Here is a 23,489-nt window from a genome sequence, read left to right as displayed (position 1 = left end):
TTCCTGTTGTTGCACACTTTGTATCACGTGCGTGTGTAATCATTATTGAGTTCATACATGGCGCTCCAAGCAGGGTCAGAATCCTAACCTTAATGATCGTTTTTTGTCTGACCGACTGTCCTCAAGGTTCCCTAGTGCCGGCAAGAGGCACCCAGAAAGGTTACGGAATTATTGTTCACGTTGTGTTTTTTGTCGCCATTTTATCCCCTACCAGACACTATGCCATTCACCTTCCGCCAAGGAGACCTTCCCAAACTGGACCTGTCAGTGGACCATGGGACCGACTTCGCGGCGTAGATGACACAATGGGAGTCTTACTGCAGCCTGTCCGATGAAAACGCACAAAAACAGGTACAAGCCCTTATGCTATGCTTCTCTCGTGACACCCTGTCGATCGTACAAAACCTTGGGTTAACCGAGGAAGAAAATGGAAATGTCGCATCCATAATTCGTGCTATTAAATGCTACGTAGATGGTCACGTCAATGAAACGGTTGAACGAAGACACTTCCGTAAACGCACACAAGTGGGCGAGTCGTTTGATGACTTTCTTGTGTCCCTTCGCGAACTCGTAAAGACGCGCAACTTCTGTTCAGATGCCTGCACTAGCAAAAACATTCGCGACCAGATCATTGATGGGCTGCTAGATGCAGATACCACCGAAGACCTTTTACAAGAAGCTGACTTTACCTTAGCTAAGGCAGTCAGCAAATGTCAAGCACAGGAAGCTGCCAAAAAACAGCGAGCTCACCTACACAACTACAACCCTGAAGTAGCTGCACTCCGCAAGCCACAAGACCAGCACCCTCGTCCTCCAACATCCACATGTCAAGGCTGTGGTGCTCCAACCCACCCAGCCGGCCGGACCCAGTGCCCAGCTTACAATCAAACTGCCAAAAAGTTGGCCATTTTGCAAAGGTTTGCAGAAGCAAGGCTAGGCACCATGGTCCCTTTACCGCCCCAGCCACCACGCCTCACCCCAGAAGACTATCTAACATTCGCCACGTGGCTTCCTCTGATCCAGCTCCATTAATCACAGTTAACATCACTTCTGCAAATGGTTCTTATTACTGTAAAGCTCTCCCTGATTCTGGTGCTGATATCTCAGCAGCTGGGAAAGAGATACTCGTTCACCTCAATGAACACATCAACACCCTTGCACCTTCTAATGTGATCCCCAAAGCAGTAAATGGAGCCAAGATGTTCCCATTAGGAAAGCTTCCAGTCAAATTCCGCCTTGGACAATCGGAACACCTTGAAGATGTACACATTTACCCAGACATCCAGGGTACGATGTTCCCATTAGGAAAGCTTCCAGTCAAATTCCGCCTTGGACAATCGGAACACCTTGAAGATGTACACATTTACCCAGACATCCAGGGTACCCTCCTCTCTTGGACGGCATGCAAGGCCCTCCAAATATTACCACCTTGCTATCCTAACCCCATAACATATCCAAAAGTACATGAAATGACTCTGCCACCAACCCCCTCCATCCCCACAGCACTCTTACAGCTGATCACGTCACATTAGAATACCCTACTGTCTTTGATGGACAAATCAGGAGCATGGAAGGCGAGCAGTTCCACATTTCCTTAACCGACGATGTAAAGCCTTTTTGTATCAACACACCACGGTCCATTCCATTCGCCTACCGCGACAAACTTCAAGCGGAATTAGACCTTCTACAATCGCAGCACATCATAGCACCAGTCACCACTGCCACAGAATGGTGTGCCCCATAGTAGTGACCCCCAAGAAGGACACGGACAGAATCTGAATGTGTGTGGACCTCTCACACCTCAATCGTTACGTCTGCAGAGAACGATACCAATCAGATACCCCTGCACAGGCAATTGCTGACATTGCAGCCGCCAACGCGAAATTCTTCACCGTATTTGACGCCATGAAAGGCTACCATCAGTGCCCATTAGACCAAGATAGCCAAATCCTCACCACCTTCATCACACCCTTTGGCAGGTTTAAGTACCTCCGTGCTCCATATGGCGTCTCCTCTATATCAGAACACTATGATCGTTGGATGGCCGAGGCTTTCTCGGGACTCACAGGTTTTCACTGTGTCGTTGACGACATTATCATTTACGATAGTGACGAACATCAACATGCTACCCACGTTAGGCAATTTCTCCAATGCTGTGCAGACAAGCACATAGCCCTAAACCCAAAGGAAGTGCAAATTCAATCAGCGTGAAGTAACCTTTGCAGGATTCACCGTCAGCACAAGGCTACCAAGTCGACTGTTCCATCACAGATGCCATCTCTCAGTTTCCTACCCCTACTAACCGAACAGATTTGCGGTCATTCTTTGGCTTAGTCAATCAGCTGTCATCAAGCACACATGCTGTAGCCTCACTACTCACACCACTCTGCCCACTCCTCAGCACCAAGAACGACTTCCTATGGTCACCTGATCATCAACAAGCCATCGAAGTAGTCAAAGATGCCCTCACAACTGCACCAGTCCTATCCTATTTTGATGCTAACAAGCCAACTCGTCTGTCAACTGATGCCAGCCGCCATGGCCTTGGCTTCATACTACAACAAAACAATGCAGGCACTTGGAATCTCATCCAGGCAGGGTCAAGATTCCTCACTGACACTGAATCAAGGTATGCCGTCGTGGAACTAGAAATGCTGGCCGTATGTTGGGCCGTCTCCAAATGCAAACTATTTCTAACAGGCCTACAGCATTTCACCATCATCACAGATCACAACCCCCTGATTCCGATCCTGAACAGCCACCGTCTAGACGAAATCGAAAATCCCCGACTTCAATGACTCAAAACACGGCTGATGGTGCACAATTTCACTGCACAGTGGCTCAAGGGCTGTAAGAATGATGCCCCTGATGCTTTGTCATGGCACCCGGTGCACGACCCTCAGACAAGCGAAATGCTGGCTGAATTAGACATACATGATAATCCTGAAAAGTCCTTTACAGAAATCAGGGCAATCATCAACACACACCCTGAAAGCTTACGCTTGCAAAAGCTATGCGAAGAAGCCGAACAAGATGAGGAATACCAGCTATTACGAAACTTTATAGTCAACGGGTTCCCAAAGACCCGTAAACAGTTACCAGAGCCCTGCAAAAGATTTTGGAATGTTCACCAACACTTAACCCTAGACGATGACCTGATTGTATATGGATGCAGACTCCTCATACCCTCCACTATGCGTAACCAAGTCCTTGCCAATCTTCACGAAGCCCACCAAGGAGCACTACAAACCAAACAACGTGCTAGACTAACCATATATTGGCCAGGGCTGGACAATGACATTGAAAACATCACACTTGCCTGTCAACAGTGCCAAGATCACCTTCCATCAAACTCTAAAGAACCCATCATTCAAAAACCAAGACCCACCCAACCATTCCAGGAAATCGCCGTGGACCTCTGTTCATATGCTGGCCATGATTATCTAATTATGGTAGACTGCTACACTGACTGGCCCGCTATCATCTCCATGCCACATAACACCACCACACCCCAAATCACTGCAGCTCTCAGGCAAGCATTTTGTAGGACTGCCATCCCAGACATTCTCTGGTCCGATGGTGGACCCCAATTAATAAACCACTGGCTTTGAAAGCTACAGTACACCGGCTTTTTCTGACCAAAAGAAGTTGAATGAAGATGGCTGGTGAGGTTCAGCAGGCAAATCTGGCAGCTCATCAGTTTTAACACTCATAGTGCCACGTGAATTAATTAGAATACAACGATTTTTCGTAAAGTGTGGGCTATGTTCCTTCACAACGTCCATTCTATACTGTGTGTAACAGTTACACACTGTACCTCAGGTGAGTGTGTTATAAAATTATAAAGCGGGTATAAAAATTTTATTGCATTTCAAGCTAAAGCGGTTCAGGTTCCCCTGACCAACCTGACCGGTGGCGCCGCCCCTGTACTGGTGCAATGAACACCAGGCATCTTTCAATTCCAACAAAGAGCAATACACAGTGTTACCAAGAGCACTATGCGATGAAAATGGAATGCCTAACAAGTCAAGTAAGAGCCACTGGACTGACAAATTACAAAAACCATATCAATTGAGTGAAACAAGAATTGTCACATATTCCCTCCAATGTCTGCCACAAGCAGTTATCATTGATGCGATGTTCATGCTGAACACAAAGCCACTAAGGAGGACAAACACCATTGCTGAGTACAGCAAGCTTTTATTCCACCAATACATCCTCCATCACTTCAAAACAGGGATCTGTGAAGTACATTTGGTATTTGATAGTCCATGTAGAAACTCTTTCAACCCAAAGATATTTGAACAAGATAGATGGTACAAGAAGACATTTAAAATGCATGAACATTGTCATTTTGATGTAAACACTGATATTCCACCTTTTTGGCAGGAGCTTTCGGAGTGCCTTACTTGTAAGTGGGCCATAGTAAAAGCAATTGGGTTCTACTTTTTACAGTCAGTACATACTTTGCTTCAAGGCCAACAACACCTTGTCATAGCAGGTTGTTTTGATGGTAATTGTGCGTGGTCAATAAGAGCTGGAACATTGCCAGAAAGAGTTGTAGCTTATGATTCCAATGCTTCAGAGGCAGACTACAGAATATGGCATCATGCTGCTCAAAAAACTGCTAATATCATTCTCCCGATACAGACATCTATAATATTGGGCTAAACATACCAAGCAACAACAAGTAATACATTATCAAACTTAACGTCCGTCATGCACTAGAAAAGAAATACCTGTTTCTTAACAACCTCAAGGTGGTACTGCACAGAGATCCAGATCTTTACAACTTACCGAGTGAACACCTTGGCTCAATTATGCAGTCATTGTACATCATCACTGGGTGCAACTACATATCTTATTTCAAACCTTTTGGCAAGGCCACCATTATAAACGTATTCATGCAGCATGCTACTTTTATCAATGGCATGAATGGTCAAGGCAGCTTGCACGAAACAGACTTGTTAAACAGAGAAAGAGATTTCCTAGCATTCCTTAGGCTGGTAGGAACTTGCTACATTAAAAGACATTATAAAGCATTTGTAGCCATCTATGGCTTTGAAACACCAACTCAACTTTTCAATTCAATTGAAGATAGCTTGTTACTGTATGAACTCAATAATGATTACACATGCATGTGATACAAAGTGTGCAACAACAGGAATATTATCCTACACCTCTCACCAAGCATTTGGGAGGTTGTACATACAAAAATCACAAATGTTTATTTAAGTTAGCTACAGTCAATAAGTATCACGTCAGTTCCATGTGGGGTCTTCAATGAGATGCTTGGTTGGATACTTGACCCGTGTAGAGTGGCGGGGTGGTGGAGGAAGTGGGTCTGTGTGAGGATCTAGCGTTGTGGTACCTGACTGTAGTGGTATAGAAAGGGGGACTCTTCAGCATAAGAATCGACGGTTTCTAACCAACACTCGGCCACTGGAGGTTTTGACGTAATATCTTCGGTTTGGTGAAATGGCTGTGATGATGCCATAGATATCCCACAGTTTGGTGCGGGGGTTTTGGATGGCGACATTAGTTCCAATCTCAATCTCAGTGAGGGGTTGAGCATGTGCATTGTAGTAGGTTGTCTTGGGTAGGATGTCCAAAAAGCTTTTGGGCTGGTAACACACTATCTTTTCGAGAGGGTGTGTTCCTGTATTGAAGTAGGGCACGACAAAATTTGTCATCGTCTAAGAAGCGACCATTCCATGAGGTGTAAATAATTTTTTCATCGATTTAACTGTGGATTCAATTTTGCCATTGCTCTGTGGGTGGTACTGGGATGATGTCTTATGAAAAAAGCCTCATTGTTGTGCAAACTGATTGAATTTGGCAGAAGTAAATTGGCCATTTCTTCACTATGATGAATCTCAAGATGTTGTCTTTTGCCATACTTGTATCACTGCATTTAAACTTAATAAAATCAAGTCCAGTCACAATGCAGCTGCAGCTTTTGTAAGTCAGTGGTAAACTACATGTGCTATTTTTACAAAGTGTTTTATTTCAGATCACCAAAGGATTTAGCAACTGGTAAGATGCCACAATGTCCATCAAGAAACACCAGTCTTCTAGCACACACAGTGAGGCTGTTGAGTCTGTGATTACACTACCAAGAGCAACAAGAGATATTGGTGAGTTGATGAGCAGTAACCACAAGTGAGATAAAGAGACAGCTAGAGGAATGCTTCAAATCATTTTGTCAACTGTAAGATTTTTAGCAAGACAAGGCCTGGCTTTGCGTGGTAGCAAAAATGATGTAGAGTCTAATTTGACCAGATGGATGGAAAGGCAAACAAATAAATACACATCACATGAGATTCAAGATAAAAATAATGGGTCGCTCTGTGTTAAATAGTATCCTCAGTTTCATTCATGAATCTACTTGTGTTTCAATAATGGTAGATGAAACCACTGATATTTCAAACAAAGAACAACTTACATTGGTTATGCGTAGGATAGATCACAATTTGGATGTGTATGAAGAGTTCCTGGGAATGTACCAAATAGACAGTGCCACTGTTGAAAGTATAACCTCTACTATACTGGATGCACTTATGCACTTTCAGATACCTTTAACAAAACTTCGTGGTCAGTGTTATGATGGCTGTTCAACAATGGCTGGATCCCACAATGGTGTGGCTAATAAGGTACAGGATATGGAGCCCAAAGCTGTGTTCACACACTGTTATGGCCATGCTCTTAATTTGGCTGTTGGTGACACTATCAAGAAGTGTGTGATGCTGAGAGATTGCCTTGACACCTGTTATGAGTTGGTAAAGCTCATAAAGTGGTCTCCCAAACGTGATACTATGCTCAAGAGGCTGAAGGAGGAAAGCTGTGATGATGCCCCTTCTATCCGCACATTGTGTTTGACACGATGGACAGTTCGTGCTGAGTCAATGAAAAGCATCGTGGCTAATTACACTAACATCCTAAGTTTGTGGGAAGAAGCATTGGAATGCACTTCAGAAACAGAGATGAAAGCTCGAATTCAGGGTTTTTCTAGCCAGATGGATACTTTCAAGTTCTATTTTAGCTTAATTCTGGCTGAGATGATCTTGAGGCATACAGACAATCTTAGTAAATCACTTCAGAACCCTGAGTTGGCCAGTACACAAGCATATGAAATTGCAATGCTTACTGTCAAAACTCTGCAATCTATTCACATAGAAGCCAACTTTGATTTATTTTGGGAATAAGTGGAATTAGAAAGGAAACAGCTTGGTGTCGGAGATCCATGTTTGCCAAGAAAGCGTAAGAGACCAAGGAGATTTGAAACTGGTAGGAGTGAAGGAGAGTTTCATACTGTACCAAAGGATTTATTCCGGCAGGCTTACTTTGAATCATTCGATTTGGCAATAAGCTGCATAACTGATAGGTTTGATCAACCAGGTTACAAAACTTATAGTAAAATTGAACAGCTATTTCTTAAAGCTTGTGCTGATTCAGATAATAACTATGAAGAACTCAGCTTTTTAACAGAATTTTATGACAATTTACATGCTGTCAATCTGGAATCACAGCTGAAAGTACTGAAAACACTTTATTCTGAAAAGGCTAAAGATGAGCCACCTTCCATCAGAGTTATCAAATCAGTTCTTCAGTCCTTGACTCCTGCACAGAGGGGCATGTTGGACGTGGTGTGCTCTGCATTTTGTATTCTATTAGTAATACCAGCAATTAATTGCACTTCTGAGAGATCCTTTAGTGCTCTTAGAAGGATAAAGTCATACCTAAGGAGTACGATGTCACAAGAATGCTTGAACCGCCTGATGTTACTGTATTATCACCAAGAGCTGACTGATTCCTTGGATATGAGACTTGTAGCAAATGAATTTATCTCAACATGGTTATCTTTATTGCAGCTGCTTATTCCTCTTGCGTGATCAATGTTCGTCTCTTCGTGATTGATCTTCGTGTGCCACGCCCACTTTTTAAACAATCGCAGTTTAGCTTGCTACCATAGTTGCAGCCTTAAAACACCTTATAAAGTGATAGATAATGCATGGAAAGCGTACTTTTATCCATTTCTCGGTGGTTACTTATGCATGATTGCAGTATAGCGGACACGCCAATCGATCGCATCATTCAGTACCGCTGCTTTGCACTTTCCAAATGCTTACAGACTTATTAAGTAGGTTTAGAAAGATAAAACTTAAGAAGGATGTGCATAAATACAAGAAAACTTGTAAGTAGAAAGCTATCACCGAAGCTTCGAATGTTAGCAAATATTTGAAGGTAAATTTCAATATTCATCCCAGCCCTAGCCTGTATTCCTACCTGCCTGAATGACAACATCTTTTGTCTGCTCCACAGTAGCCAATTGACCAGTGAACGCATTCATTATTCCCCTGTCCTCCTCCTGTGGACTCATCATTTTGCTACTGTCAACCAAGGCACACATTTCATGGATGTTCTCTTCTGTATGTTGTGCATGAGGTGTGTTATCATTGATGGTGTTGGATTTGACAGACTCTTTAAAGCGTTCTGGGAATATCATCGGTGTGTTATCATTGATGGTGTTGGAATTGACAGACTCTTTAAAGCGTTCTGGGAATATCATCTTCATCAAGTTTTTAAATGCCTTGATGCGACAATTAAAAAACAACGATTTCTTCTGTAAATTGGCCTCAGACTGTTACTGCTACTGATGGATGCCTCAGAAAAGATGTTGCTTTCTTCACTGCTAGTGTCTGTGCCCTCTTAGGTGAGGGTTGAGGGGTACACAGCTCTTTGTGGCATGTACTTATCTCATCAATATCTTCAGTGTTGTTGGCTGCGTACAATGTGCTAGGCTGCACTAACTGTACAGTGGTGCCATGGTAACTTCTGTGTTGGTTTCCACAGTATACAACAGCATGACTCTGTAACATATCAAAATTATCCACAGAAGCTACTGTGAAAGCTGTTGCAGACAACTCACTCCAAATACTTTGTACTCGTTACTTACTAGCATGCTGAGTATGAAACGATCATGAGTGTCAGGTGAGCTGGTTAAACCTAACCTGTTGAGAATTCGCAATAACTGTCACAAACCACCACATATCTCTACAGCATCTGCTAGTAGGTCATGGAACAATAAGGGTTGTGTTGGGTTGGGCAGAATATTGTAGTAAGCCGATAATATTATATGTTCTAACTTTCTTCAGGTGTTGGCTGGTGTCACTTGCTTTTCCTAATGATGGGTGTATTCGTTCACAGACAGTCAATGTGATGGAGTCAATGAATTGGTGACGGGCTATGACGCTGAAAAGTTGTCCCACTCTTTGGGTAAGCTCCACAAGACTTGCATTGAATGCCTTGTTGTAACACTGTCTGCAGAGAGCAAGAGACTCACCTGTGCAGTTGGTGTGAAAAATTTCTGCCAGTTTATTTGGTGTTGTAAACAAGGCTCTAATTAATTTCTCGTTAGACTGAGTCTCACACGGTGGGTTACTACATGCTGATGCTGGCTGACTAGCAGATGGCTCTGTCGTGCGTTTCCAGGATGGAATATGGTCATATTTATGACTATGTCTCTTGGCCTCAAGTAAGTGTTTTTTACATAAAACCTCACTGTCAGTGGGAGTTGTTCCCAGAATGTTCTCTAAGTATACGCGTTCCTTATTCCCCCATGCAGCATACCTTGACTTCTTTCTTTCTTTGTCTCCACAGAGGATACACTCTTGGAATGAATCACTGTCTCTTCGTGTGATACCAGATGAACAAGGATAATCTTGCTATATTTTTAAGTTATATAAAAATGAGTATATTTAATGTTATCTGTACATATTCTTTTGCAAGTACCATATTGCATGCGTTACTTGAAAGCAATTGGCTATGTATTTGTGGTTGCTAGCACAGTTGTACTTTCCATGTTAAAATGTATTGCAAGGCTTTCTCTACTAGTGTGTGCTACTTACTTACTTTAAAAATACCCAAAACAAAAGTGCTCCACAAAAGTACTACATCTTTGCATAACTTACCGAGTTCATTCTCGTTGTGTTTGCTCATTCTTGCCATTTTGCACAGCTACCTTCTCGGTACCGTGAGATAGCTATTTGTTGGAGCTACGTGCTGGACAAATAGTGAAGCCATACAGTGCATCGTGAACTAGCTACAGCTGCCCAAAACGATAAGTACAATAGGCGCCGATAATTAAAATTACGTACTTGGTAGAGGCGCTTGCAACTAAAACGGTGTTTTAGAGCATAATTTATTACGGTTGCGTCTTGACTGTTCTCACAAAGACACGGTTCAAAATGTGTTCATTACCAACCTCATCTGTGATGCAATCCTTTAATATTGTGCCACAAGAATAGGAAGTGTCATTTAAAACACGGTCCAAGTTTTCTTGATCTTTACACAGTAGCTTACGAGCTGAACGCAATATTCTTGGCTTGTTGCATTCTGTACATTCAACAAACTTGCCAACATTTCGAGCAAATTGTCCAGAAGGATTAAAGGGTATTCCAAAATCATCCTTTTCTGCAGATGACACTAATGACACCAAGTGTAGTGCTGACTTTTGTAAAGTGGTTAAAAGAGTGCAATCAAGTTCGCTGGCTGTCAGTGTACATCCATCTACTTTGGACACCAGTACTACTGCCTCAAATCCAGACCATACAATTGAAGAACTTGATTCATCATCCTGCAATGTGCTGTCATAGCAAATTCTAACAGCTTGTCTAGTGATCACCAATACATTTCCATGTTGTCTTCCCCAGATCATGCATCGAGTTGTCTACTTCTGACCAATTGTCGTCTTCCAGCAGTTCACATGATACATTTCTTTCTGACTGTTCATTAGTAGCCCACATGAAATAGAGAGTGACACACTGGGTGAATTTCTTAGAGAACCGCGTCGTTCTCTATCAGCAAAAACCCAACAGATCTACCAGAACCAATTCACACCATTGATGATCAAATGCTTGTGGTGAAAGTAGAACAACTGATAGGTAATCTATATGTTTAATTTAACATCCTAGATTACATATTCATTCTTTTACAGGAAACTTTACCACAAATTTAGCAGAAAGCTACATGCATATAAGATCTAAATTTGATGGAGGCAAGCAGATAAACTAATCACAAAAAGAGTCATGGCAAGGGAGGTGTGCAGGTGCTGCACTAAGATTGAATGAAGGGGCTAACTGGGGTCCTGTCTATTGGGAAAAGACTGGATTACTGCCTAAAAGCACTTTCACTGCTGTAACTACCAAAGCATGTAAAACTCTAGCCAAAGACAAGAAGAGATAATCTACAATTAAAAGAGAATCAGGAGAAAGAAGTGCAAAAGTTCTGATAACTACCTTCAGTCTAGATTGGACTATTCACGGTATGACGATGGTCCAAATGCAGTAGATGTGCCTTCAGACATACCACCTAACGAACTAAACAAACTCATATCACAGTATTCTGCTCACATCAAAGTAACTGAGGCTGCAGCAACGAAGTTGTCAATTGACACCATTGACCAAGGAGATAGTATAGCATGGCATGAAGAAAAATGTGTGAACACACAGCTTCAACCATTACAACACACTAAATACTTAAACCGGCATTTCTTGATACTTTTAATAGGCAATCAGACCGGTTTTCCCAGACTGGGTCACATTTAGCTACGTAGGTCTGTCAGTCGCTCCTGCCATGCATGAGTGTGCTTCTTTCACATAAACTATACTTTCATGTTTATACTGTAGGTACTACCAGTGTTGGCCCTGCAGTGGTCAGTAATACATATGACAATTAGTGCGCCCATAACATCGGTGCCTTCACAGTTCAGTATATTGACACTGATTCTACCTCATACTAGCTTGCCCGCAATATCAGGAAGCATTGCACCATCTCAGACAGGCGGTCAAGTACTACCAGTGTTTGGCCCTGCAGTGGTCAGTAATACAGTAGCAGCTTCAACTGCTACTATGACAATTAGTGCACCCATAACATCGGCGCCTTCACAGTTCAGTATATTGACACTGATTTTACTTCATACAAGCTTGCCCGCAATGTCAGGAAGAATTGCACCATCTCAGTCAGGCGGTCATCCAATGTCACAGTCAGGTATGCAGATACCAGTAGTGATTCCGTTTACTATCAGCACTATGGCCACGTGGCAAAGTACAGTAGCTACTACTCCGTGTCTACCTGTTAGAAGAAGTCTAGCAAGTGCGGGAAGAATCCCAATTACCACCTGTAACGTAACTGGCACTAGTAGAGCGGAATTGGCGTCTCATTTTTAAGTTCAAGTATGCTCCAGCTAAGGGGAAAAGAACATACATTCCGCCTAAGGAAAAGCGACCAAAACTTCAAACTTGGAACCACACTTTCGTGGCTTTGGCAAACTCAAAACAAGAAATCCCCTCAGATGCCAGTGAAAGGGCTAATTTACAACTGGCTCAACTTGGTGAGAAAAAAGCAACATTATATTTGGGAGGTGATTCCAGAGATGTGCATGATGATTTAATCACCACTTTTCCAAAGCTAGCCTCTGCTGGAGGCTTGGAACTAATGAGAATCAACACTTTCAGAAGGTAGCTGGAATTAATCCCATGTCCAGAAAATGGGTACTGTATACGTGGTTTTTTTCGAGGGATGAAATTTTCACGAATTTCGCGAATACGATGGCATTCGTGAAAATTTAATCGTGAAAATTTCACGAAGGAAATAGAATACATGTGGGCGGCTATGCAGCATGTACCGCTGCACGAACCCATACCGGTAGCACGTGGTTGGCGATTCACTACACCTCGCACTACACTATGTTTAAGTTTGAGATACAGAGCTGTGTGAGAGGTTATCACATTTATCAAGCAATCTGGAGCTCAACCGTAGGAGAAGTTCTAAATTGTGCAAGAGAGCCTCAAAATCGTGCTGATCCATTCGCTGTCCCACCAAGAAGGCGGGGGATGTAGTTGTGGGGCACGTTCCACGCAAGTTTTCATGTGTGTTTTCCACTTTTCTACTGCATGGTGGGTCCATTACCTGCACTATCACAGGTGGCAGGAGATTTTCGAGTGATCTTCCACAGGGATAAACATCTAGCTGAAAAGGCAAAGTATCATTTGAAAGAAGAGTGAGCACATTTTAATAGTAACTTGGAGTAGTGTCATGATGAGAATAACAGCTTGACTATTACTGTAACAGTCCCCAGTCAAGCTTCTGCTATACTCTCCAGTCAACCTTCTGCTACACTCTCCAGTCAACCTTCTGCTACACTCTCCAGTCAACCTTCTGCTACACTCTCCAGTCAACATTCTGCTACACTCTCCAGTCAACCTTCTGCTACACTCTCCGGTCGACATTCTGCTGCACTCTCCGGTCAACCTTCTGCTACACTCTCCGGTCAACCTTCTGCTACACTCTCCGGTCAACCTTCTGCTACACTCTCCGGTCAACCTTCTGCTACACTCTCCGGTCAACCTTCTGCTACACTCTCCGGTCAACCTTCTGCTAAACTCTCCGGTCAACCTTCTGCTACACTCTCCGGTCAACCTTCTGTTACACTCTCCGGTCAACATTCTGCTGCACTCTCCTGTCAACCTCTGCTACACTATCCGGTCAACCTTCTGCTACACTCTCCGGTCAACATTCTGCTGCACTCTCCCGTCAACCTCTGCTACACTATCCGGTCAACCTTCTGCTACACTCTCCGGTCAACCTTCTGCTACACTCTCCAGTCAACCTTCTGCTACACTCTCCAGTCAATCTTCTGTTACACTCTCCTGTCAACCTTCTGCTAAACTCTCCGGTCAACCTTCTGCTACACTCTCCAGTCAACATTCTGCTACACTCTCCAGTCAAGTTTCTACTCTAGTTCTTGGTCCTGCAAATAAGATGTCGACTGCTACAGTGGGAGCTTCCAAGGATCAAATTAATGTTCTCCGCTACATCAATACTGAGCACTCGTATGCAGCACCAAAGCCGTTATTGTTTGATAACAGTATTGCAGTATCTGAAGACAGTAACATGTGGGTGAAGGTTAAGGATATTTCATTGATTAATGGGGACAAAATAACTCTAGCATCAGGTCAGATGCTAACCGCTCTTTGAGTAGAAGCAGTTAAGTAGGTGCTGATGCATAATATCTTGATTATATCTCTTCTGTGAAGGATCTTCTTGAAATGCTATAGATGTTGCAAAAGCAATAGAAAAGAGACCACAGTCAGTGCCTCCACACTGTTTCTGCACATTAGCAAATTTGATATTGCACGGACTACAACGAAACTGTCTTTGCAGCATCTTGTATGAACTTTTGTCCCACCCTGTATATAAGGAGTCATACACATGCACTAACCTGCCTTTGCTAGTTGTTGCAGCACATACCCAATGATTTCCATTGATATGTAAAATCTGTACACGATTAGCTGTTTGCTCCTTGTGGTCTTGGTTTTGAAGCAAAGTCAATCTTAGCCCATTTATTTTAGGAAAAGTTTCCTTCAGCAATTGCTGTGCAAGATTGATACATTTGTCCATTTCCATAGCAATACCAAACATGATGTACCATAAAAGTTAATTATTGTGTACATTTAATTAATTTCAATATAAGTTGGTAAATCAACATTACATCACAGCATTGTTTATGTTTATAAAAGCCAATTAACTGTATCTTTACACTAGATCTGATATAGCTTCAGTTATGCCTGCTGCATGAAATCCATTTCTTACAAAATCAGTAGTCTGAATGTAAGTGCAGGCACTTTCAAGCCATTGAAGTCCTAATGGCTTCAGCAAAGAAGACGCAAATCAATCACATTTCTGTCGCCATCTCCGGTTAGTATTTTCCTGCGTACCCCAGCAGCGTACCAATCCTGAAAGCTGCCCTTCAGATGATCCTTGACAGGTTTATTAATGCTCAAATCTAAAGGTTGCAACTGATCAGTGCAGTTAGCTGGTACTTCTACAAATGATATGTGATGCTGTTCCAAAGCATTAAGAGTTTTCAGTAGTTTGAGCTTTGAACTGATCAAAGATTACAAGTACTGGGTGATTTTTGCTCAATTGCAGATTTGCCCGAGTCTTCTCAACATATGGAATAAGAATGGCGTGTAAATAGGTCATCATCGCTTGTTCGTTATACCAATGGTTTCGGGTGAAGGTCAAATTCCACCCACTTGGAATGTTACCTTTTGGAAGACATGCCGGTGTCTTCCCAGCATAAATCACCTGGGATGAGAGAAATTTTCCACTACATGTGCAAGAAAACAATGCAGTAAGTTGCCTTTTGTCGTCACTGCCAGCTATTTCTACCCTCTTCGCACCTTTGTGTTCCATAGTCCAATTGGACACAGACACATATTTCAACCCAGTGTGGTCCCAGTTTATAATAAGATCTGCTGGGATGTCCTCCATGTAGACCTTGGTTCTAATATCAGCAAGGTACTGCTTTTTCAAAGCGTCGAAATCCAAAGGGTTGATTTTTGCCTTAGTAGTACCATGTCGCTTCACTAGACCCATTCTCCCCAACAGCCGTTTAGCCCAATCTTTTGTTATGTCGATAGGGCCCCCATGCTCTGCAAGTAAGTTTGCATCATACTCCTATCACAGTGCCTATTACTACTTGTGTGTTGACAACACTTCCATCTTTTCGCATAGCTTCAAGAAATAATTTTTATTTCTGCTTCAAGTTGATTACCAACAGAGGTCTTCCTCGGCGCTTGGCTGGCAACTGCATTATTGGATCGTTGCACGAACCTCTCTTCTTTGATCTTCTCTTTAGTTCTTCTTGATACAAGTTTTTCCAGCCGCAAACTGTGGCTTCTTTTAAACCAGGATATTCTTTCGTTTGCTTGAAATGGCGCAAAGCAGCAGTAACTCCATTCCTAGCAGCATACCCACCAATCGTTGCTCTCTCTTCGTCTGTAATCTTGACATAGCCACCACTTCGTATGTTCGCTACTGCCTCAGCCCGTTCCTTAAGCTCCTTCTCTACCGCTCGTATGCTATCCTTTGGCACCTTCTTCGGCAAGGTGTCTTCAAAGTTTAACTTGAAGTACTGCTTAATATCCATTCAACTCAGCGTGCAGTGGTTACCGCGTAAACTCACATGATTAGTAAAATTTAATCACGTGATTCAAAAACAGTATTCGTGGAAATAAAATCGCGAAAACCTCCAAATCATGGCATTCGTGAAAATTTCATCCCTCGAAAAAAACTGCGTATACGGTACACTGTAGATTACTTAAAGGCTGTAGTCCACCAGACAAAGATTTATGTAAGGCCAATTCAGCATGACCTGACACTTGATGAAGTAAAAGAAGAGGTATAATATATATGTACCATGCATAGAAAGTAACTAAATTCTATGACAGTATATGCGTGATTGTATTTTGTGCAACATTGTATAGTACATAGGGGTGTGGCGATTATGCCAGCCTAATTTCGGGCATAATAGGTATATGTGGGAATCAGGAATTATACTAGAGGTGATTATAAAGCTTTAACAGTAGGAAAATATGCAGATTGTGCAATTCTGTTAAAAAAGATCGAGATACTCTAATGGAGCAGTCAAAAACTCTAATAGAGCAGTCACTGAATATTATTTACTGTAATAAAGCAGTCACATTGAAATGAAATACTGCAATACAGCAACCAGCTAAAGAATTCAAGACTATTTGAAAGTTAAACATCAATGAAAATGGTGTAATACAGCAATTAAATGGTATTATTAACCAATTATGGTGGTATAATTTTGGGAATAATGGGCAATTCTCAAAAGCATAATAGGTGATTTTTTGAGCACTGTTCAAAAGCAGAATGTTCACTTTTTGGAGCATAATAGCCTCATGTCTAACAGCACGTATGTGCATGTACAGCTTTAGGATATGAGGCCTATAGTGCATACCCATGTCTACATAAAAACAGCCAAGCTTTAAAATGGGGTGCAGCCTTAAAAAAGCCTGGGTGAAAAAGATGTGAAATCAAAGGTGGCGGCCAAGAAATGGCTGTGATGGTAGGTTAATGGTAAAAATTTTAATAACGACAATTCAGGTGAATTTGTGTTCCCGAATCCTAGTGGAGGTCACACCCTTTTTTACAGCTTGGCTGTTTTTTTGATTAGATATGACTTATTTTTATAATTTCATACCTAAAGCCAGGCTATGGCCAGCTTTATGTATTTATTTTAATTAACTTGTCTTTTTCTTTACCACAGATCTAGAGAGTGACTTGTTTCTAGCTACACTCTCTACAGGTTGACTTGAACTGTACTTGGAAGACCCTACCGTGTGACATGATCAGGCTAATTTCTCTACAGGGTGATTTGTTTCTAACTGATCTCTCTACAGGATGATTTGTTTCTAGCTGATCTCTCTACAGTGCTGCTTATTTCTACTGAGCTCTCTACAAGGTGACTTGAAAAATAGTTGAACTCTTTTTACTGGCAACAGGATATCTTGCCTAACTGATCTCTACTGAGAGATTTGTTCATAGCTGGATTCTCCATGTCCATGGGGTGACTTGAAAAGTAGTTGGGCTCTTACAGTGTGATTTGTCATGCTGGTCTCTCTACAGGGTGCCTTGTTTTCAGCTGATTTCTCTATAGAGTGATTTTTTTCTAGCTGATCTCTCTACAGCATGATTTGTTTCTAGTTGATCTGACTTATTTCTAGCTGAACTCCCAGAGAAGAATTATGAAAATGGGATGGTAAACCAGAAATTTCATGTAGTTTTCAAGGACACTGCCTATAAAAATTCATGGACACTTCCTATGAAATTTTGACAATTAATGGACACTGCCTATGGAAATTTGATAATTCGTGGCCACAACAACCATGAAATTTTCTTGTGCCATGAAGTAATTTGTCAGTGCTATAAAATTACTATGAAATCTCCACTTTCATGAGTATTTCATGTCAATGAAATGACTTCCATGGCACTTAATGGGGGTTATTTTACTGTTCATGGATAATCCATAGGTGTTTCATGGTACTGTTCTCTGGTAGTGCTATATACACGGTGCGGACTTCATTCTCTATGGGGTGACTTCTTTCTGACTAATCTTTCAATGTAGTGATTTGTTCTTTTGTATCCCAAGTTAAGGAAGTTTATGTCCATGTAAAGCAAAACAGTGAAGGAAATGGAAGCTAAGAAGTGCATTGATGATTTAATGAATGAAAGAGATGAAGCTTTACTTTCTGCTAAGAAGCTTAGAAACCAGTAGATCAACTAAGGAGCACAAACAGAAAGTTGTATTGTGACATACATAATACAATAGATACCATTCGAAATTTTTACAGGAATGACATAGCTGAAGGAACTTCAAGAGCTGCTGTGTGTTAAACTCCCTTTTCAAAAAACATATGAATAAACAGATCATAAATTCTTTGTAGATGTAAATTTAGTTGCGTGTATCTTATTTAGCATATATAAACTATTTATTCAGCTACTTCTAATTAGAAAATAATGCATATAGTAGTAAGTATGGAGTTTACAAAAATAATTAATAATGATACACTAAAAAAGTTATGCACATGTGTTATGACTTCAATGTTTTAGTCATCAATCCTTCTGGTGAATGGAATGCAAACATTAACTTTGTCTATTCCATAATCAAACAAATGATAACTTCTGGCCATACATACCAAAAGATATACAAACTTAGAAAAGATGTGATATCTGTAGTACACAGGCTCCAACCTTGGATCTTTCTTGGGAGTGAGACTTTTCACAAAAGTGAATAATGGTGATGCAGTCCTTCAGCCGAGCGCATGCAATTCAAACCAGCACTTCAGGATGTCATGACATTATAATAGCATGGCTTCCTTGTGCTAGAGCATGGCTTCCTTGTGCTAGAGCATGGCTTCCTTGTGCTAGTTATATAAAGTGTTTGCCACTATAAGAAGTTGTGTATTACTAACTACAAGTGTAAAATATTAATAACTGCAAGTTATGTGTGCTAGCTACTGTACATTACATTCAATTTCCATGACAACCGTGACTGGCTCACGTGATCCACTGGAGAACACACTTCAATAATAATAATCTTGTGTATCTACTAGATGTCTTGCCAGCTCAACTAGCTACCTAGTTTCAAATCATGTCCACACAGGTTGTAGCTATCTTGTAGCACCAAAACCCCGGGAATTAAAATAAATAAATAGAATCACCGAACTTCACAATTTATATCCCGCCTGGATTCCCAGTGAATTTCAAAGTTCCTGCAGTACATTGCTTGCTATCCATATACACTCAGTCATTGTCTAAAACGAATCAGTCAGCTGCCATTGAGAACTCCAACCGCCAAACAAAAGTTTGAATGAGAGATAATGTGACCGCTAAAGCATGATAACTTGGCGCGTGCTGCAACCTTCTTGGCCTCAGGAAGCCTTGAGTGAAGCAGTCAATATTGGAAATTCGGGGAGTGACGATTACTTGTAGGTGTGAGAACACAAATGTTGGGCGTGAGAGCATGAAATTGAAGGCCAAATCGTGAGAATCACGCCTAGGGTGTGAGAGTTGGAGCCTCTGGTAGTATAACATATACATATATATGTGACTGGATCTGCAAGAATCCCATGTTACAAGTGCGGATCCAGGAACTGGCAAGGGGAGAGCACATTCTCTTATTGTTTTTGAAGCAGCAAATAATCACCTCTTAGTATATTGGCCTTTGCAGATGTTTGTGAAGTCTTATGTAAAGCTGTTTAAAAGGCCATAAATGTGTCTTAAACACCAGCAACATGATAATTATATTATTATATTTAGAGGCACTTATATAGTACATACGAAGGTACTGGGTGATAGTGTTCTGTATACAGGGCATTTTGGGTATTGTGTATCACTGTAACAAATCTGTTTGATACGATACTGTATCACGATACTGAAGGAAACTGACCATGGACCATATGCACTACGTACCCACACAGTACATACTATAGCTAATTTAAACATCATAACTGTATGTTGTGTATAGTCATGTTTTAATACAGTTTGTACATTAATTTTCCATGTTGTACATTTGAACATTCACAATGAAAACTTTAAGTTTAATCATTTTCACATTAAGTAAACTGATGAGATTAAACCACAAGATTTTCATGTAAGAATACAAGCCGGTTCACATTCTCTGGTAGCAGTCTGTTTCTTTTATGTGTTAACACATTGCCTGCTACAAAGAAACCATTCTGTATAGAGCTCAGCTGCAAACAAATCACCTGTACAGAATTCAGCTACAAACAAATCACCCTGTAGAGAGATCAGCTAGAAGAAATTACCTTGTAGAGAGTTCAGCTACAAAGAAACCACCATGTAGAGAGAGTTCAGCTGCAAGGCAATCACCCTGTAGAAAATTCAGCCATAAACAAATTGCCCTGTAGAAAGATCAGTTGGAAGAAGTTACCTTGTAGAGAGTTCAGCTACAAAGAAACCATCATGTAGAGAGTTCAGCTACAAACAAATCACCCTGTGAAAAGATCAGATAGAAGAAATTACCTTTAGAGAGTTCAGTTACAAACAAATCTCCCAGTACAGAGATCAGCTAGAAGGAAGTTACCTTGTAGAGAGTTCAGCAAACAAATCTCCCAGTACAGAGATCAGCTAGAAGGAAGTTACCTTGTAGAGAGTTCAGCTACAAAGAAACCATTCTGTATAGAGCTCAGCTGCAAACAAATCACCTGTACAGAATTCAGCTACAAACAAATCACCCTGTAGAGAGATCAGCTAGAAGAAATTACCTTGTAGAGAGTTCAGCTACAAAGATATCACCATGTAGAGAGAGGTCAGCTGCAAAACAATCACCCTTTAGAAAATTCAGCCACAAACAAGTTGCCCTGTAGAAAGATCAGTTGGAAGAAGTTACCTTGTAGAGAGTTCATCCACAAAGAAACCATCATGTAGAGAGTTCAGCTGCAAACAAATCATCTGTACAGAATTCAGCTACAAACAAATCACCCTGTAGAAAGATCAGATAGAAGAAGTGTGACAGACTGTAGTAATTAGTGACATTCCTTAGTGATTAGATGCATTGTTTGTACAGACTTTCTTAATCTTATTCACATGTTTTTGTACTTAGTTAAATATATTCATGTGTTTGTGTGTAACCTGTTTTCCCTCCTTCGGTTTTGTAATTAATTGCCCTTGTACTTATTTTCTCATCTGTGTTTTGTACTGCTTAATTATCCATTGTTCTGTACCTGTGGTTTTATGGTTTTATTTGTGTGTATAAATACTGTGTAGTAGTTGTACTTATTCAGTTGTTGTATGCTGCTGTCTTAAAGTTATTAAAGTTATTGTCAAGTTACGACATACTGGCGACGAGGATAAACCATGGCCACACATAGCCGCCTGCGAGAGTTCAACCCTGCTGAGAAGACTGGACCTCCTATGCAGAGAGGTTGGAGTTCTACTTTGCTGCCAATGAGGTGAAGGAGGCTGAGAAGCAGAGAGCTGTCCTTTTCAGTGTCTGTGGTGCTGCTACTTACAAGCTCATCAAGAACCTTCTGGCTCCTACTAAGCCTGTTGACGCTACCTTCAAGGACATTGTGAAACTGTTGACTGAACATTACCAGCCAAAACCTTCCAGAGCTGTGCAACGTTATTTATTTAATTCTCGTGTTCGCAAGCAGGGTGAGTCTGTTGCTACCTACATAGCTGAGCTTAAACATCTGTCTGAACATTGTGAGTTTGCAGGCATACTGGAAGATATGCTATGTGATCGCCTGGTATGTGGCATCAATGATAGCCGTATTCAATGCCATTTGCTGTCTGAACCAGACCTTAACTACAAGAAGGCATGTGAACTTGTTCTTGCTTTAGAAGCAGCGGATAAAAGTGCTCAAGAGTTGCAAGCCAAATCCTCCAGTGTCAACTTTGTGAAACCTAATAAAGACAGATCTTCAAAACCTATTGTTTGCCATAGATGTGGAGGCCCTCACAAAGCACCAGAGTGTACTTTCCAGAAGGCCAAGTGCCACAAGTGTGGGAAAGTAGATCACATTGCTAAGGTGTGTCGATCCAGGGCCAAACCTCTGAAGTCCACAGCAGCTAAAGCTCCTCAACAGCAGCATTCACTCCAGTTAGATGAATTGTCTTCAGATTCTGAATCAGAGTGCCCTGAGTATGGCATGCACAATGTCACTGTTGGCCATTCTGACCCAATTGTTGCCACAATTGAGATCAACAGCTCAAAACTACAAATGGAGATTGACACAGGGGCATCCAGATCTATTGTTGGTGAGAACACTTTCAAGCAATTATGGCCTGAAGAGCAGCAACCAACCATAACCCCAGCCAAGGTGAAGTTAAGAACATACACTGGTGAGCTGATTCCTGTTTTAGGTGTGGCTAAAGTAACTGTTAATCACCATAATCAGTGTAAAGTGCTTGAGTTATTAGTTGCTGCAGGTGCTGGACCTAGCTTGATTGGTCGTGACTGGCTTCATAAACTGAAACTTGACTGGACTACTATCCACAGTGTACAAGCTGAGAATAAGCTGCAGTCACTCCTCCAGCAGTATTCAACAGTGTTCAATGATGAGACTGGAAGATTCCAAGGAGTTGAGGCCAAGATTGTTGTTGATCCAGCTGTACCACCAAAGTTTTGTTGAGCCTGTACAGTCCCACATGCTTTAAAGACTAAAGTGGAGATAGAACTGAAATGACTACAGCAGACTGGCATCATTAAGCCAATTGAACATTCTGACTGGGCAGCTCCAATTGTGCCAGTTGTCAAGAAAGATGGTTCTGTGAGAATTTGTGGTGGCTATCGACTGACAGTCAACCGTGCGGCTAAGCCTGACACTTATCCACTCCCTAGAATTGATGACATTTTTGTTTCACTGTCTGCTGTCTGGTGGTAAAACATTCAGCAAATTAGATCTGGCTAATGCTTATCAACAGATTCCCTTGGAGCAAAAGTCAAAGCAGTTGGTAACAATTAGCACTCATAAAGGTTTGTATTGTTATAACAGATTGCCATTTGGTATTTCTGCAGCTCCTTCAATCTTCCAGCGTACAATGGAGAATGTCTTGCAGGGCATCCCAAATACCTGCATTTATTTGGATGATCTGTTGGTGACGGGTGACACACAAGAAAGCCACCTTGCTAATCTGGAAGTTGTTTTGTCCAAGTTGCAAACTGCAGGCCTTCGTTTGAAGCGCAGCAAGTGTACCTTCATGATGCCATCTGTCGAGTACCTGGGTCACCAGATATCAACCAAAGGAATACAGCCCACTGAAGACAAAGTTAGAGCCATAAAAGATGCTCCTGTACCTACTGATGTGACACAGCTACGGTCATTTGTGGGGTTAGTGAACTATTATGGTAAATTTTTGCCAAATTTATCATCAGTGCTAGCTCCCTTGTATAGTTTTACTACAGAAAGGTTCCAAATTGAAATGGGGAGCTCAGCAAGACAAAGCTTTTTCTGCAGTCAAATCTCAACTAACCTCTGAGTGTTTGTTAACTCATTTTGATCCCCAGAAGCCACTTACCTTAGCCTGCGACGCTTCTCCCTATGGAGTTGGTGCAGTGCTATCACACAGACTAGATGATGGCAGTGAGTGAC

At 41.6% G+C, this 23,489-nt stretch overlaps 2 protein-coding genes across 2 annotated transcripts; both read left to right on the top strand.

The window, feature by feature from the left end:
• Positions 1-6,338: 6,338 nt before the first annotated feature.
• LOC136244128 (zinc finger MYM-type protein 1-like) lies at positions 6,339-7,205 on the top strand. Its single transcript, XM_066035644.1, has one exon. The coding sequence runs from the start codon at positions 6,339-6,341 to the stop codon at positions 7,203-7,205; it is 867 nt and encodes a 288-aa protein (XP_065891716.1).
• An 11,244-nt stretch (positions 7,206-18,449) lies between these two features.
• LOC136244127 (uncharacterized) lies at positions 18,450-22,529 on the top strand. Its single transcript, XM_066035643.1, has 2 exons — positions 18,450-18,495; positions 21,313-22,529. The coding sequence occupies exons 1-2, from the start codon at positions 18,450-18,452 to the stop codon at positions 22,527-22,529; spliced, it is 1,263 nt and encodes a 420-aa protein (XP_065891715.1).
• The last annotated feature ends 960 nt before the right edge of the window (positions 22,530-23,489 follow it).

Source organism: Dysidea avara, chromosome 14 (genome assembly GCF_963678975.1).
Source record: "Dysidea avara chromosome 14, odDysAvar1.4, whole genome shotgun sequence".
NCBI classification, from domain to species: Eukaryota; Metazoa; Porifera; class Demospongiae; order Dictyoceratida; family Dysideidae; genus Dysidea; species Dysidea avara.
Note: the sequence above shows the minus strand (reverse complement) of the source record. Positions and strands in the feature narration are given on the sequence as shown.

What these genes read in the sequence shown, in the direction of transcription:
- LOC136244128 (XM_066035644.1), top strand. Translation starts at nt 6,339, where the DNA reads ATGGGTCGCTCTGTGTTAAATAGTATCCTCAGTTTCATTCATGAATCT.
- LOC136244127 (XM_066035643.1), top strand. Translation starts at nt 18,450, where the DNA reads ATGCACATGTGTTATGACTTCAATGTTTTAGTCATCAATCCTTCTG. An exon ending in TTTAGTCATCAATCCTTCTG is followed by an intron (nt 18,496 to 21,312) that starts GTGAATGGAATG and finishes CCTCCTATGCAG; the next exon opens with AGAGGTTGGAGTTCTACTTT.